We start from the raw sequence: 15685 nt of genomic DNA, 5'->3' as shown, positions 1-15685 counted from the left end.
CAGCTCCAGGCTAGGGCCTAGCCTAGCTACCACCCCAGACTAGAATCTTACCTAGCTATCAAGACTAAATCCGAACCTCCTTACCAGCCCAGACTATAGCCTGGCTTAGCTACTAGCCCCCAGCTACAGTTTGGCCTACCAGCCCCAGATTGTAGTCTCAGCTAGCCTTCAGCTCAAGACTGGAGCCTATCCTAGTACAGCTACCAGGCCAAAACAAGTTCCAAGGATAGTTACCAACGATTCAAAAGGCTGCTACATACAGTTTTACGGAATAGTAAAGGTAGGAAATAGAAGACACTGTTTTGTAATTTATCACTTTATGTATCCGTTTATTAAATATATAACATAACCCAGAAATGAATCTTCAATCCTTTTCAGCCCAGGCACACAAGGCTCATTCAAACAAGATAGTCTAGCCGGTAGGCCTATAATACAATGCTTATGGCTATGCAAACATATGTAGGCCTACTAATTGTTGTGCACAGCGTGTAGTCACTGCAAAGTACTGGCAGACCAATGCCATGACGGACGGGAAGAGGCACTATGTGTCTTATTGATCATGTTGCTTTGCTTCTACATAATGTAGCATAGCCACAGTCATTTTGCACCTTCCAGTCACTTCCACCTTCCAGTCACTTCCTCTGACCTAGTTCTAACACAGCACGCCACACCAACTATCACACCGTGGTATTAATAATCCTGTTGTGCAGGTACTCTCACGGGGTTTGACACCTTTTGGGCGTGTGTCCCTGGCTCTGTTTTCCAGGTCAGTAAGACGGGCGCTGAGGGATCCGTACTGGACGAAGCCAAGAATATCAATAAGTCTCTGTCGGCCCTGGGGAACGTCATCTCTGCTCTGGCCGAGGGAACCGTGAGTTGTCTCCCTGTCTGTCCCTCCGTTTGTCTGTCTGTCTGTCTGTCTGTCTGTCTGTCTGTCTGTCTGTCTGTCTGTCTGTCTGTCTGTCTGTCTGTCTGTCTGTCATTGTTTACTCGGGTGAGGAAAGAGGTTATTTGCCCAAGGGAGGGGTATCACTTGCCTGAAGCCATCACTGTGCTCTCGCTCAGGAAGTGGTCGGTATATAATAGCGATATAATTTTACCAACGCTCAATATAGACTGCAGGAAGACAGAAAGTCAGACCTTCCTCGGAGGAATCCATTGTTTGATCCTGTATCGCCTTTTATATATTTACAAATAAAAGTAATGAATTTCAAATTGTTTAGATTGGTACATTGTCCAACAATAACCATGTATAGAGGGGGAAAAACATGCATGCTGATAATGCATGAAAAATAATTGGTGTCTTGGTTGTCTTAGACACACAAACTTGAGCAGCTTCGCTCACCCGGGTTTTTCATGTGTCCCATTTGTGATCTGCAGAAAACCCACGTTCCGTACAGAGACAGCAAGATGACACGCATCCTGCAGGACTCTCTGGGCGGGAACTGTCGCACCACCATCGTCATCTGCTGCTCGCCGTCCGTCTACAACGAGGCCGAGACCAAGTCCACCCTCATGTTCGGACAGAGGTGGGCGCGCCACCACTCTCCTAGACCCAACATCCATGCATTTCACGCAGTAAAGGTCAACCTCTCACCACACCACATTTTGGGTGTCAAACTCTTAATTTCTGGCATTCTGGGGAATCTCTCTGAACCAATGCTTTTAAATCAATTTATGAAGAAAATAACAATGGCTTTGTCAAATGTTTTTCAAAGTAAAAGTCCTCTGCTTCTTTCCTGTTTTTATTGGGAGAACAAATGGACATGTTAAAAATATTGAGGGGAGGTATCGCCTGCATCCCCCCCTAAATCAATCCTAATATTTTTGTACGCGCTCGAGAAACAATTTCTAAATTGCTTTCTATTAATCTTTCTATTCTGTGAATCATCAGTGCAAATGAAAAAGCGAGATCGCTCCCATTACATATTTTACTGTATTATCAGTCAGTCACACACGGCTTTGTGAGACAGTCTTTCCATATTGTGTGTGCAGTGGCAGGTCCATTTAATGATGTGCGTAAGATGGAAGGGTTCTGCTGTGATTTATAAGTGTGTTGCTGCAATGTGAGCCATCCCCTGGTAGATTGGGCAGAGCAGACAGACATTAAGAGGCCATAATAACCGGTTGACACCGCCGTGACCTTCACAGGACGGTGTCAGCAGAGGGACAGTCATCAGTCTGCTGGTGTTCTGTTTGAGGCTTGGTTGTAGAGAAAAATATCCATGAATACGATAACCAGCCTATTCGTGTGCCAATGTACTTTATTTTGATATAATATGGTTAGGGTTAGCTTTTATTTTAATTACATTTTTTGTCTTTTTTATTCCTTGTAAGACCCTGATAATTATGTTTATAATACAAATTAAAACTGTTGAGATGTCTTCACGCAAAAATAATGACAATGACCTATATGAGCCCTATTATTATTTATAACTTCATAGACACTGTGAAATTCGCAGAAGGTTCAGGACAAAAAAAGGTTTTCACATTTTCGTAAATAGACTTCAGTCCAGCCCGAAGCCACTCAAAAATAATCCATTGCGCTATATTCACACTCGGTGTGCTTTCGGGATAACTACGCGTGTCACACAATGCAGGGCAGCACCACTGTCCCCTCTCCCTGTAAAACACATTGACCCAGCCCCCCGCCCTTCAGCCATCCCACGGTCCACCTGAGCTGAAGGATGTGCTACCGCTGAACCCTAACCCCTCAGGAACTCCTCTCTCTCAGGGCAAAGACCATCAAGAACACGGTGTCGGTGAACCTGGAGCTCACCGCCGAGGAGTGGAAGAAGAAGTACGAGAAGGAGAAGGACAAGACCCGGAGTCTGAAGATCATGATCCAGAAGCTGGAGAATGAGCTGAAGCGCTGGAGGAAAGGTACAGCGGAGGGAGTGAGGAGGGAGGTCAGCATGACTGGCAGTAGTGTGTGGTGGCGAAAGGGGAAACATGAGACTAACGGGAGGCGATCGAAGAGAGGGAGCAAGCACAAAAGGAATGAGTGAGTGAGGGGCTGAGAGAGGGGGTGAACAGGTAAGCGACAGGGTTAGTGTGTGTTTGTTTTTCAATTTTTAATTAATTCATGAATTAATCATACACCCATACATCAGAAGCCAACTCTGTATGAGTAAATTCAGACAGAGAGCGAGAGAGAGAGAGAGAGAGAGAGAGAGAGAGAGAGAGAGAGAGAGAGAGAGAGAGAGAGAGAGAGAGAGAGAGAGAAACAAACAAAGACAGCTTAGGCTTACAGCAACAAGACAGAGAGCCTAGAAGCATGTTTTGATCGGACGTGACTTGGGTTCCTAGTGGGGTTGTGTCCGGGCAGAATCCTAATAAGCATGTTAGAGCGGTACAGTCGTCTGAGCTGCACCCATGCCTAGTGCATCATTATTTTCATCTTATCTTGTTGTGCTCAATAAAGGGACATTATAAGAAACAGAAAACAGACATAATAAGAGGAACAGACATTTACAGACAGTGGCTCAATGTAACAATCGAGTTAGTGTTGTGTTGTGGGTTTGATGAATATTTAACCTTTTTGGGGATATGGATATATTTTTCCTCCTCACATTGTGGAAGATAAAATAATGTCACAATATTGAATATGATAGGCAACAAGAGACAAAATGGCGTAAAAAATGGGAGCAAAAGAGTGGGACTTTGTCACAGCAGAATGTCTCCCTCAGCAAAGAGGAGGCTGGCAGAATGTCTATCGCTATGGTTACCATCTCAGCAGGATGGCTGGATATGCTTTGTAGCTGCTTCCTAGAGTCTCTGTTGACTCTACAGATCCTGATAGATACATTCACTTACTGTACAGACCACACACATTTTTGATTGTTGTTAGCATTATTTATCTCTCTATGTATCTTTCTTTCTCTCTCTACTCTCTCTCTGTCATTTGCTCTCTCTCTTTCTCTATCTATGTATCTTCAAAATGAAATCTGACTGATTTATTGTTGTTAATATAATTTCCCTCTATGTATCTCTCTCTCTCTCTCTCTCTCTCTCTCTCTCTCTCTCTTTCTCTCTGTCTCTGTCTCTGTCTCTGTCTCTCTCTCTGTCTCTCTCTCTCTCTCTCTCTCTCTCTCTCTCTCTCTCTCTCTCTCTCTCTCTCTCTCTCTCTCTCTCTCTCTCTCTCTCTCTCTCTCTCAGGTGAGGCCGTTCCGGTGGAGCAGCAGCTGAGCAACAAGGAGAGCAAGCGTGCTGCTGGCAGCGAGGCCACACCCACTATTGAGACGCTGGCCCCTCCCACCGCCCCCCTGGCGGACGAGGAGAAGACCCAGTATGAGAACCTCATCACGGAGCTCTACCAGCAGCTGGACGACAAGGTGGGCTCACTCACAGAAACACTGACATCGCAGAGTGAGGAGGGGCAAAGAGTCGCTTACAGGCGTCCAAACCCCAGCCAGAGGCAACACGGTGTACAAAATATACTAAAGGTGTATATATACAAAATATACACACATATAAAGTCTTCAGGGGTAAAGGAAATGAGTTGAAATGCTTGTTTGCCAGCTATGTAATTCAAATGATATCGTATTAGATGCAATACAATATGACAATATTGATGGGCTCTCTTGAACTTGGTATTTCATAAATGAAAACAAGGAGGTAGTCAAAGATTAAGATAATCGATAATATTCAAGGCCTTCCAATTGATATTTCCAGAGGCAAATCAGTCAATAAATGAATAATGAACCAGTAAGAATAATTGTAAACTCGTGTATATGTTACATTTACGTTATCTATCGGGGCCCTAGTTAACAGTGGTCTTCTAAAATCATTATTTGTAAATAAGCATGCGGGCATCCCGTAGCAGGCGGTGATAATGCTGACTCACTGTGTCTTGTCTATATTCAGGATGATGAGATCAACCAACACAGTCAGATGTCTGAGAAGCTCTCAGAGCAGATGATCGATCAAGATGAGGTAAGGCCTGCTCATAAATAGTATCCTTTCCTCCACTCGAACCATGCTGGCCTACAGTGTTCAACGCCACCTTGCGTGGTCAAATTACATGGATCCCCTTTTACGGACGCTTGATTTTATCTATATACTGTAGCGCAGTACTGTTCCATCAGTGACGGGCTAAACAAAATGTAAACGCCCAAATAGCACGTTGAACATAATGTAAACTAGATTAAATACCTTTGTATTCTAGCACCATCTTGTGGCAGGCAACGTACTAATTTGAACGTGTTTAGTTCATTTTCCTCTATTATAACCCTATCGTACTTCCCCCACCTACCCACGGCCCTGCATCACAATAATGGCTTGAAAGCAATTTTCTAGAAAGTGTTTGCGTGGGTGCGGCGGCCGTCTCCGGCCGTCTCCATAGCAACACTGCGGCAGTATTTCAAGTGCCTCTGAAGAGCAGGTAGCTTTTGAAAATGGTTTACCTGTCAGAAGAGACAACAGTCGCTCTATAATTTAGTCTTTTGTAGATAAGTGCTCCTTTATAATGTCAGGACATCCCTGGAGAGCCATCGGATCGATGGGGATTCCGATGGATATTTTAGCCAACCACGCATCCATTTCCTTTGCTGCCATCAATTAATTCAGTTTTCTGACCAACATCATAATCCCATTATCCAATCGTCCACCTATCCACACATCCATCCAACCATCTATCTACACATTAATCCATCCCTCCACATCCATCCACCCACACATCCATCCATCCCTCCCTCCACGCATCCACAAATCCATCCATCCAAACATCCACACATCCTTCCATCCCTCCTTCCATCCTTCCCTATGTCCAGATGCTGGCCTCCTCGCGCCGTGACTACGAGCGCCTGCAGGAGGAGCTGTCGCGCCTGCAGAGGGAGAACGACTCGGCCAAGGAGGAGGTGAAAGAGGTGCTGCAGGCCCTGGAGGAGCTGGCTGTCAACTACGACCACAAGAGCCAGTCGGTGGAGAACATGAACCGCAACGCGGTGCAGCTCAACGAGGAGCTCAGCCAGAAGACGGTGAGCCCCCTCACCGATGGGACGTGTGTCCCATCACAGAAAGGACATCTAATGTCAGTGCATAAAATGAAAATGACTAGAAGTGGAACGTTCCTCTGTACATCATTTTACATCCTAAAGGAGGAGCAGCTCTCTAGACCCAATTGTTTGTCTGTTTTGTCCTTGCAGCCCCCCCATGTGGCCAATAAATGTACTGCAATAAATATCATCTGTGACACATATTACATGGGAAACGTGCTGTGTTCTGATGACGTTGCCAACTGTGTGTGTGTGTGTGTGTGTGTTTCAGAACGACCTGCAGGGCGTGCAGAGGGATCTGACCACACTGCAGGAGATGAGCAGTCACCACAAAAAGAGATCTGCTGAGATCCTCAACCTGCTGCTCAGAGACCTCAGCGACATAGGCAGCGTCCTGGGCACCAGCGACCTCAAAGCTGTAAGCCTTTACATAGACATACAGTGGTATCAAAGCTGTAAGCCTGACATAGACATACAGTGGTATCAAAGCTGGGAAGGCCCCTATACATACATACAGTGGTATCAAAGCTGGGAGGGCCCCTATACATACATACAGTTGTTTCAAAGTTGGGAGGGCCCCTATATATACTTACACGGGTATCAAAGCTGGAAGGGTCCCTTATATATACATAATGTTGTAACAAAGCTGGAAGGGACCCTTATATAAATCAACAGTTGTATCAAAGTTGTTAGACACCCTTATGTAAACATACAGTTGTATCAAAGCTGGGAGTGACCCTTATTTAAACCTGCAGTGATATCAAAGTCATCAAGGGAAATGTATGACTTTGATATCACCATGATGCGCCGTGATGCACCCTTCTTGAGGTGCACATAGGTGCCTCATATATCTCCTGCCCTTAGGGTATTTTAAGCAAAACTCCTATTTGCAGTCCATTCACGGCCATTACATATATTTAGTCACCTTCTCGCCATAATGATGCTTTAGTCACTTTAGGTTGCACTGGGCATGTCAGTATCGCCCCCTGGTGGACCTCCTTATATCTCAGAGCCTCTGCTCACCTCTTCCCTTGGTCCCTCTGCGCTCAGATGACCGAGTCGAGCGGCGTCCTGGAGGAGGAGTTCACTATGGCCCGCCTGTATGTCAGCAAGATGAAGTCTGAGGTGAAGTCCCTGGTGAAGCGCAGCAAGCAGCTGGAGAGCACCCTGTCGGACACCTCCCGCAAGGCGCAGGCCAACGACAAGGAGCTGGCCTCCTGCCAGCTGCTCATCTCCCAGGTAACCAGCGCGGAGACACTAAAGGTGGAGGCGAAGGAGCCTTCTGGATGTTAGGTGACAGGTAGTTACCGGCGTACTCACGAGTAGCCACCACTTACCCATTGCACCTAGCAAGGTGGCAGGAATATAGCTCCTTTAGTGTCCCAGATAAACAGACACTGCTCACATATCGGATTCATCTTGAACTCATTCCTCATAACTTCTTACTTACTTGTTTATGCGATCGTTCCCTGGTTTCTTTCTTCAGATTCAGAGTATTTCCTTGCCCTTTAGAAGGCGTAGGGTGAAGTCGGGGGGTCGTTCAATGTGTCCTGTGAGCCCTTTGAGACTGTAACTGTGATTTAATATTCAGTAACAAGTGAGACGAAGGTTCTGGGTTTATGGTTCTGCCCTCCAACAGCACCAGGCAAAGATCAAGTCCCTGACGGACTACATGCAGAACGTGGAGCAGAAGAAGAGGCAGCTGGAGGAGAGCCAGGATGGGCTGATGGAGGAACTGGCCAAACTTAAGGCTCAAGGTTGGCCTTAGGCACCTAACTACCAAATATGTTTTGTTTATTTATCCTCGGAAAATACATTGAGGGAAAAAAAACATCCTTTGCAATAGTGCCGAGGGTACAGTGAAGGTTAATAGATCGGCTAAAAATAAATAAATAAAGTAAATAATACAATAAAGTAAAGTAAAACAAAATATGTAGCATCCATTTGGATATAAAAACATTATCAATTACAGTCAATGCAGGAGAATTCTGTTGGAAGGGAGATGAGATTAATAAATTCTCTCAGTGAAACAAAAGCACACAACTTCCAGGATCGAGGAGCTCGTTCCAAATGGAAGATGCTTTGTAAAAAAAGGCAAAAGGTAACAAAACCACTCAGGAAACAGCCTCAGAAATATCAGGAGAAATAATGAGCAGTATAAAGCAATGCTCATCGGTAAAGGCAAAGTCCGTATATATATATATTTTTGGTCAAAATGACTTGAGAACATACTTAGTGAAGGGATCGTCTTTTTGTCCTCAGGGAAAGTACAAGAGGTGGACGTGATTGACAAGGAGAAGGAGCACATGGCCATACTACAAGACGCCGTGGAGATCAAGGTATTCATTCTTTTAACTTCCTTTATCTTCTTCGACTATCACTTCTACCTCTGCGTTCCCAGAACCTCAGGGCTCGTTCACATCACTCACATGGCTCCCACAGAGAACCCTGGAGGAGCAGATGGAGAACCACAGAGAGGTCCACCAGAAGCAGCTCTCCCGGCTCCGTGACGAGATAGAGCACAACAAGAGGAGTCTGGACGAACTCCGAGAGTGAGTGAACGCAACACTCGCGGTTTTACTGTTCTTTAGATGAGAGCTGCGGGGAGAAACGTCCATTAACCCTACCAAATAGATGTGTGGTTATCTTTACCCGGTGTTGGAGGTGGACTTTCTGAATCAGTGCCACATAACGCTCTCTTCAGTAACATACAACATGCACAGGAAAGAGTTCTGTAATATAGGCACGAGTCGCATACATGAGATTGATTGGGCTACTGTATATACGATCAGAACCTATTCATGAATACAGAAATGAAAAAACAAGACAACACACTTTAGCAGGTGCGTGAGATTATTCCGTATAAACCTGTTATTTACATGTATATTGATGACTAGAATGACTTGAATTGACTTGATGAATTAAACTCTTATGAGACGCTGTCTGAAGTGATGTTTGATGGGTGTTCCCCTGTGCCCCAGTCTGAACCAGGGCCTGCAGCTGGAGCAGGAGAAGATGCATGCCGACTACGACAAGCTGAAGGCAGAGGAACAGGAGAAGGAGAGGAGGCTCCAGAAGCTCATGTAAGCGTCTCATCGCAGGCTCGACCGTTCAGGCCGCTCTGATGTGACCGTGGTAACACTGCACTTGTGCACCTTTTCCCGCTCAGGTTCACCAATGAGAAGAGAGAGCAAGCGAAAGATGACCTGAAGGGTCTGGAGGAGACAGTGGTATGTTATCACATGACGTGTTAACGTCAATGTTATTGATCAATCTGTGCACCACACTTTGGACGAAGAGCTTGGATATCTGAAATTGTTCACATGAAACCCTGCAAAATTTATAAAATGGCACAAATATAAATGTATATTATTTACTGCCTGTAGAAGAGAGCTAAAATTGGTTATAGAAGAGAGCTTAAATGTTTTTGTTATGCCAAAGCCTATTTATTCATATTGGCTTGGAGAACTCCTGCTAATAACTCCAACATGTTTTGACCAAACACCTTGTTAGACCAAGGAGCTGCAGACACTTCTCAATCTCCGCCAGCTGTTCATTGATGACATGGGCCTGCGAGTGAAGAATGTAAGTATCGACTGGACTGTACTGTAAACCTACAACCTAAACCTTACCCACTGTGCAGGCTAGACCCCTTATAACAAGATAACAGATAACAGACATGCTTAACAAACATATGTCAAGACTGCAGTGTTGCAATAATGCAAATACATTACATATTTCTTCTTTCTTGTTTGTACTCTCCAAAATACATTTTGTAGGATACAAACTTGAAATTATAGTACAACACAGTAGGCGTACAAACACACACTCCTATGTACACATACACACACACACACACACACAAACACAAACACACACACAGACACACACACACACACACACACACACACACACACACACACACACACACACACACACACACACACACACACACACACACACACACACACACACACACACACACACACACACACACACACACTCACACAAAAAAGTATGAAGCATTCAATATTTCCATAGTCAAAACAGCTCTGTTGTGGATGTCCCCAGAAAACCGAAAACTGTTGCTGCTGGTTGTGCAGTATGTCTTATTGAGCACCATGCAGATGCTTAGTCTCAATGTCAAATTTATGAATCCAAGCTTAAGTGGCGTTATATTATTTCTAGTATACCCTTCAAGTTCACAACGAGGCCTTTGTGTCGATCTGGAGAAAGCACGTATTGAATTTGACTAGTTAATCCATATTAAGTGTCCTGAGTATCTTGGAACACATACCAAGTGAGAAGTAGAGAGAGGAAGGCATTTCAGACATTTCCTGCAAATTAACTCAACACAGCCATCACTTTAATAAACAAGATTAGTTCAAATGCCTAATTAATTAAATGCATCCAGAGAAGACTCAATCCACATCAACAAATCTTACTTTGAACATATCTGATGGCTGCAGGGAAGAAGTTACAAAGAACAGGTTCATGTGTTTACCGACCATCTAATTATCTGGTTTTGATTGAGGCGTTGTATAACCGCATTCCCATCTGTTTCATCTATTGTGCTTCCTCGTTCCTGTCCAATCAGAGTGCAGATAATGACAGTGATGAGGCGGGAGGAAGTCTGGCTCAGAAACAGAGGATTGTCTTCTTGGAGAACAATCTGGAACAGCTCACTAAGGTCCACAAACAGGTAGGATAAGATGGACCAGATCTCTCACTCAGACGCACACACCCACACACACACACACACACACACACACACACACAAACACGGGCGCACAAGCACGTGCGTGCAAACACACACGCACAAATCTTTGCACATGCACACGAATACACACACATACACATACATACACAGACAGAGAGACAGACGAAGACACCTACACACACACACACATAAACATACACATACATAAGCACAAAACTTAGATATAGACAAACTAACTATACACAAATGATGTTACACATGTTTCCACTACTTATCACATCCAATCTTATACTGCACACACCTACTTCCACTTCAACATGCAAATCATCATCACCACCACCACCACCACCACCACCACCAACAACACCTCCTTCCAACTCGGTCTCGGTGCTCCAGCTGGTCCGGGATAACGCAGATCTGCGCTGCGAGCTGCCCAAGCTGGAGAAGCGTCTGCGGGCCACGGCGGAGCGGGTCAAGGCCCTGGAGGGGGTCCTGAGGGCCGCCAAGGAGGGCGCCATGAAGGACCGCAAGCGCTACCAGCAGGAGGTGGACCGCATCAAGGAGGCGCTGCGCTCCAAGAACGTGGCCAGGAGAGGGCACTCCCAGATAGGTGGGACAACGGGGGAGTAGGGGAGGGGGCGGGGGGGGGGGTCAGCATTGTCGTCATGGCAGCTTGGTTCATAGAGCCAGCTATCTCAAAAAGGCCCGGTCCTACGACCATAACCTTGATTGTTGTCAAAGTATTATGTACTTATACTTAATTATAATTTAATGTTTATCAAAAAATTACAAAAGGTATTTTATTAAACCAGTAGAAGTCAATAGTAGATTAAATGTCATAAATAAATTATATTTTCTAAAAGTGAATGGCCATGCACTCCCGGCCTTGTGTGTTAAGTTGCCTCATTACAGCCTCCGTGATGTGTTTCCCTCTCCTCTCCTCCACAGCCAAACCTATCCGTGCCGGCCATCACCACCAACCACAGCCTTCCTCCTCCTCCTCCTCCTCTTCCTCCCCCTCCATCCGTGGCAGCGGCGCTAGCGGCAGCAGCAGTGCTAGCCGAGGGGTCTCCAGCCCCCGTCACCATCACCCCAGTCAGCACCGAGCGCAGTCTCAGCAGCCCTACCCTCACCCCCAACAGCACCGCAGCAAGTAGACACACAGGTGGGTGGAGCCAAGGTGGACGGACAGGGGGGTGGAGCCAAGGTGAACAGACAGAGGGGTGGAGCCAAGGTGGACCAAGGCTCGGGGGGGGTTGGAGCTAAATTGAAATGAAGTTCTATGGTGGGTGGAGCTAAAGTCGAATAATGACCTGGTTGGATGGAGCAAAGGTGGAGTAAATACATGGGTGGGTGGAGCCAAGGTGGCGTAAGGTCCTGGATGGGCGGGGCCAAGTTGGACTAAGGTCCTGGTTGGGTGTAGCCAAGGTGGACTAAGGTCCTGGGTGGGCGGGGCCAAGGTGGACTAAGGTCCTAGGTGGGCGGGGCCAGGGTGGATTAACGCCTTGAATTGGCGGAGCCAAGGTGGACTAAGGTCCTAGGTGGGCGGGGCCAGGGTGGACTAAGGTTCTGGGTGGGCGGGGCCTGGGTGGACTAAGGTCCTGGTGGGCGGGGCCAGGGTGGATTAAGGTCCTGGGTGGGCGGAGCCAAGGTGGACTAAGGTCAAGGGTGGGCGGGGCCAAGGTGGACTAAGGTTCTGGGTGGGCGGGGCCTGGGTGGACTAAGGTCCTGGTGGGCGGGGCCAGGGTGGATTAAGGTCCTGGGTGGGCGGAGCCAAGGTGAACTAAGGTCAAGGGTGGGCGGGGCCAAGGTGGACTAAGGTCAAGGGTGGGGGGGCCATTCATAAATTGTTTCAAGCCTCTATTGGGTTTCAGAGCAGTGTAAGACGTGGCCTCACCACAGGTTAGTGGGTACTGTATCCTGCTTTAGAAAGCATGGGAACCGGGCGCTTGGACGAGAGTATGGCAGAGACAGAGAGTGTTGAGACAGGAAGTCTGGACACTTTAACATGAATGGAGATCAATAACCACTCACTGCAATCCAGGTTCCCACACTTACACTAGCCTCCTTCTTTTTGATGATTTAATGCAACAGCGCCGACATGACTTGAATGCTTGATTCATGGACAAATTGAATAAGAGTTGCCCCTCTTTACATTCCTGTTTTTAAACGTCATGGCGGCAGTGGAGGAGAGCTCTGCGGTGATTCTTCATTGTCCTCGTTCAGAAAGGATTAATCAGATTGATTTAATTGCCGTCAGCCCACTTTCCTTCAATTGGCCCTTTTGTTAAGATGAATCCCCCCTCGGTCAGAGAATCCAGAATAATTAATTACGTTTCAAAGACATTCAGGATTCAATCTGTCCCGAAGGGGCCTTGGGAAAGGCCTCAGTAGGTGGCCATTTATGTTTGTGCCCAGCTAAGCCAGGCTCGGACCCGCGCATCCATATTCAAGAGCACAAGAGCAGGACCTTTTGGTGCAAAAGGCCACATCTGTGGGACACAAAGTAACCGACCTATTGGGGACGATACTTTCTCAACAACTTTGAATGCTAACAGTTCAGTTGGGATTCCCACAAGCCCTCTGAGAGATGTGTTGAGTTGACCACTAGATGGCAGCATGTACACATTTGTATACATGCATCAAGGGGGTATTGAGCAGATTGTAAATGACACATTTGCCTCTGCAAAAAGAATATGCACAATGCTATTTAACTGACGTATGTTGAGTGATAATTATAGATTTAATACTTTTTCTGCAGATTGGAGGCAAAGCTGCTGGATGTCCAGATCTACTCTTCATAACGGACCCTATACTCCTCCTCAACCAGAGGATTATCAACGTTTTATTTTGTAGGATTTTTACAACTGCTGGGAACTCTACTCCCTTCACCAATCTGCCTTTACTGGTACCACAGACTCCTCATTCACAATACATTCCTTCTCCACTGCCCACAAGTGCTTTCCTCCTTACCTGTCTATAAGCCTGACCTAAACCTTGTATTTCTCCCTCTCTGTCTCTCGCCCCCTGTGGTTTCCTCTCTCTCCACTTTGTCTCTCTCCCTTGTTCTCTCTCTCTCCTCTATCTCTCTCTCCCTTGCTCTCTCTGTCTCTATCGCCCTCTCTTTCCTCTCTCAATCTCTCTGGGTCTGTCCTGATGTTGAGTGAACTTAGGTACGGTACAGAAACAAACTAACAATAAATATTAGCCCATTTAAAGCTGTCTTTACCAGCTATGTATGATTATTTACAATTTCTTTGCAAAAAATAAGACGGAATAGTTGTCTGTTTCTAAGGATATATGCCACTCTAGAGGCAGTAGACACTGAAAATGTGTTCTGATGTATGCATTCCCTTTTGTATTTTGTTTTTATTATGTTTCCTTTTTCACAGCCTTATTGTTAAGGTAGCACCTTTTAACAGAATGTACATTTTCTTTGTGGGATTTTTTTTACAGATATATATATCAGTCAGTGTTTTTTATTCATATTATCGTTTCATATATTTTATTTATTGAAAGTTTACATTTATTTATGTATTTATTTAGACAATACACAAATACAAAGTAATTGCAAGGGAGAAGATCAATACATATTGTAATTGTATATGTGTTTGTTTCTTGAGTGTGAATCAAAGTGGATATAAGTATTATCACCAATCTTATAAGCTTTTGTAACTTTATTTTGGCCTTTCTGAGCTCACAGTCATTAATGTAAGACCATAACCTAAACTTCCCAGTAAATATCGTTAGGTTTTAGACGTCATTCATAAGGCCATGATGTGTCTCATGCAGTATTGTTATTGACGAGATTTCAGTTAATACATAACTGAAATCTCAACTGAATACGATGTAATGAAAAACAACATCCGTTATATCTGCCTTGTAAAAGAGATTCAAAACAACAAAGAAATGCAGAAACAGAATGTGTGAATTAGAAACACACTGCACAAATGCACAATCATGTCGTACTTGATTGTGAAACATGATTTCATCGAGATCAGTTTGATCCCAAAAAGACAAAAACAATCAGACCTAGATCTATTCATTGAAAAAGCGTGATCTTTATCTTTTATATTGAAACTCTCTACTCTGTCTGTACTTTTAAGACCACCCAGACACAAATGGGTTCAGGGTTTTTTCAATGTGCTGTTTCAAACATGAATTATCCAATTCTGACATGTTGTGGTGTAAGGACTGAGTGCTCTGCCAAATGGATGAAGGGACAGATGTTGTTTGTCCAGATTTAAGGTGATCGTGGCTGTCTGATTCCCAAGTAAGCACCATGCGTGCCGGGTATTTTTTGAGAAGAATATTTATAGAGAATATTTGCTCCATGGAGTTTTCGACTCAGAAGGACAGCTGACTGGAGGGGAAAAAAGGGTCTATATTTGTCTCAAAGTTAGTTATGGACGAGAAGGGAGGGTTCACCGATACAGTGTCATCACTCAGATACATCGTTAAATCTTCATCCTGTCACAATTGTACACATGATCTATGTCTCTACAGGGTTCTTGGATGTATCTGTAACGGTTTTGTACTGTAATACTTGCAGAATTCACCCTATTTTGTATTAATTCAAGTGTCCCACAGAAAAAGGACATTTTTTTCTTCTTTTGCAGCTGGTGTCAGTGTGTAACTGACATGACATGGATCTTTGACCCTGTTGATTAATGTTCTGTCGTCAAGATGCTGAAAATAAAATAAAAGGTTACACTCACCTCTAACTTGTGTGACCTAACTCGATATAAATTAACCCTACAAAAAACCAAATATAATATCAGGGATAATAATAATAATAATAACAATAATACAAAAAAAGAATAATACATATAAATAAATATAGTCCCAATAACTATATCAAACTATAGGAACGAATCGGACCCACAACTGGAAATAATTGTATGTTATAGCACGTATATTATTATTTTCATGTATGTAAATAGGGGATTTTTTAAAAAGGCTACACGTG

The 15685-nt window shown here is 44.7% G+C and overlaps 1 protein-coding gene across 1 annotated transcript in view; it reads left to right on the top strand.

Annotated features, from left to right (window-relative positions):
* kif5c (kinesin family member 5C) overlaps positions 1–15426 on the top strand; it is a 25874-nt gene extending 10448 nt beyond the window's left edge. Inside the window, exons 9-26 of the mRNA XM_056579579.1 lie at positions 767–871; positions 1381–1529; positions 2735–2883; positions 4159–4334; positions 4867–4935; positions 5772–5978; positions 6268–6414; positions 7047–7235; positions 7636–7753; positions 8259–8335; positions 8439–8548; positions 8978–9079; positions 9166–9226; positions 9510–9581; positions 10594–10698; positions 11113–11326; positions 11665–11881; positions 13478–15426. Of these exons, the coding sequence (XP_056435554.1) occupies positions 767–871; positions 1381–1529; positions 2735–2883; positions 4159–4334; positions 4867–4935; positions 5772–5978; positions 6268–6414; positions 7047–7235; positions 7636–7753; positions 8259–8335; positions 8439–8548; positions 8978–9079; positions 9166–9226; positions 9510–9581; positions 10594–10698; positions 11113–11326; positions 11665–11873 (2259 nt within the window). The 3' untranslated portion in view covers positions 11874–11881; positions 13478–15426. The remainder of the gene's footprint in view (positions 1–766; positions 872–1380; positions 1530–2734; positions 2884–4158; positions 4335–4866; positions 4936–5771; positions 5979–6267; positions 6415–7046; positions 7236–7635; positions 7754–8258; positions 8336–8438; positions 8549–8977; positions 9080–9165; positions 9227–9509; positions 9582–10593; positions 10699–11112; positions 11327–11664; positions 11882–13477) is intronic.
* Positions 15427–15685: the final 259 nt, after the last annotated feature.

Source organism: Gadus chalcogrammus, chromosome 20 (assembly GCF_026213295.1).
Source record: "Gadus chalcogrammus isolate NIFS_2021 chromosome 20, NIFS_Gcha_1.0, whole genome shotgun sequence".
NCBI classification, from domain to species: domain Eukaryota; kingdom Metazoa; phylum Chordata; class Actinopteri; order Gadiformes; family Gadidae; genus Gadus; species Gadus chalcogrammus.
This window is presented reverse-complemented; position numbering and strand designations above follow the sequence as displayed.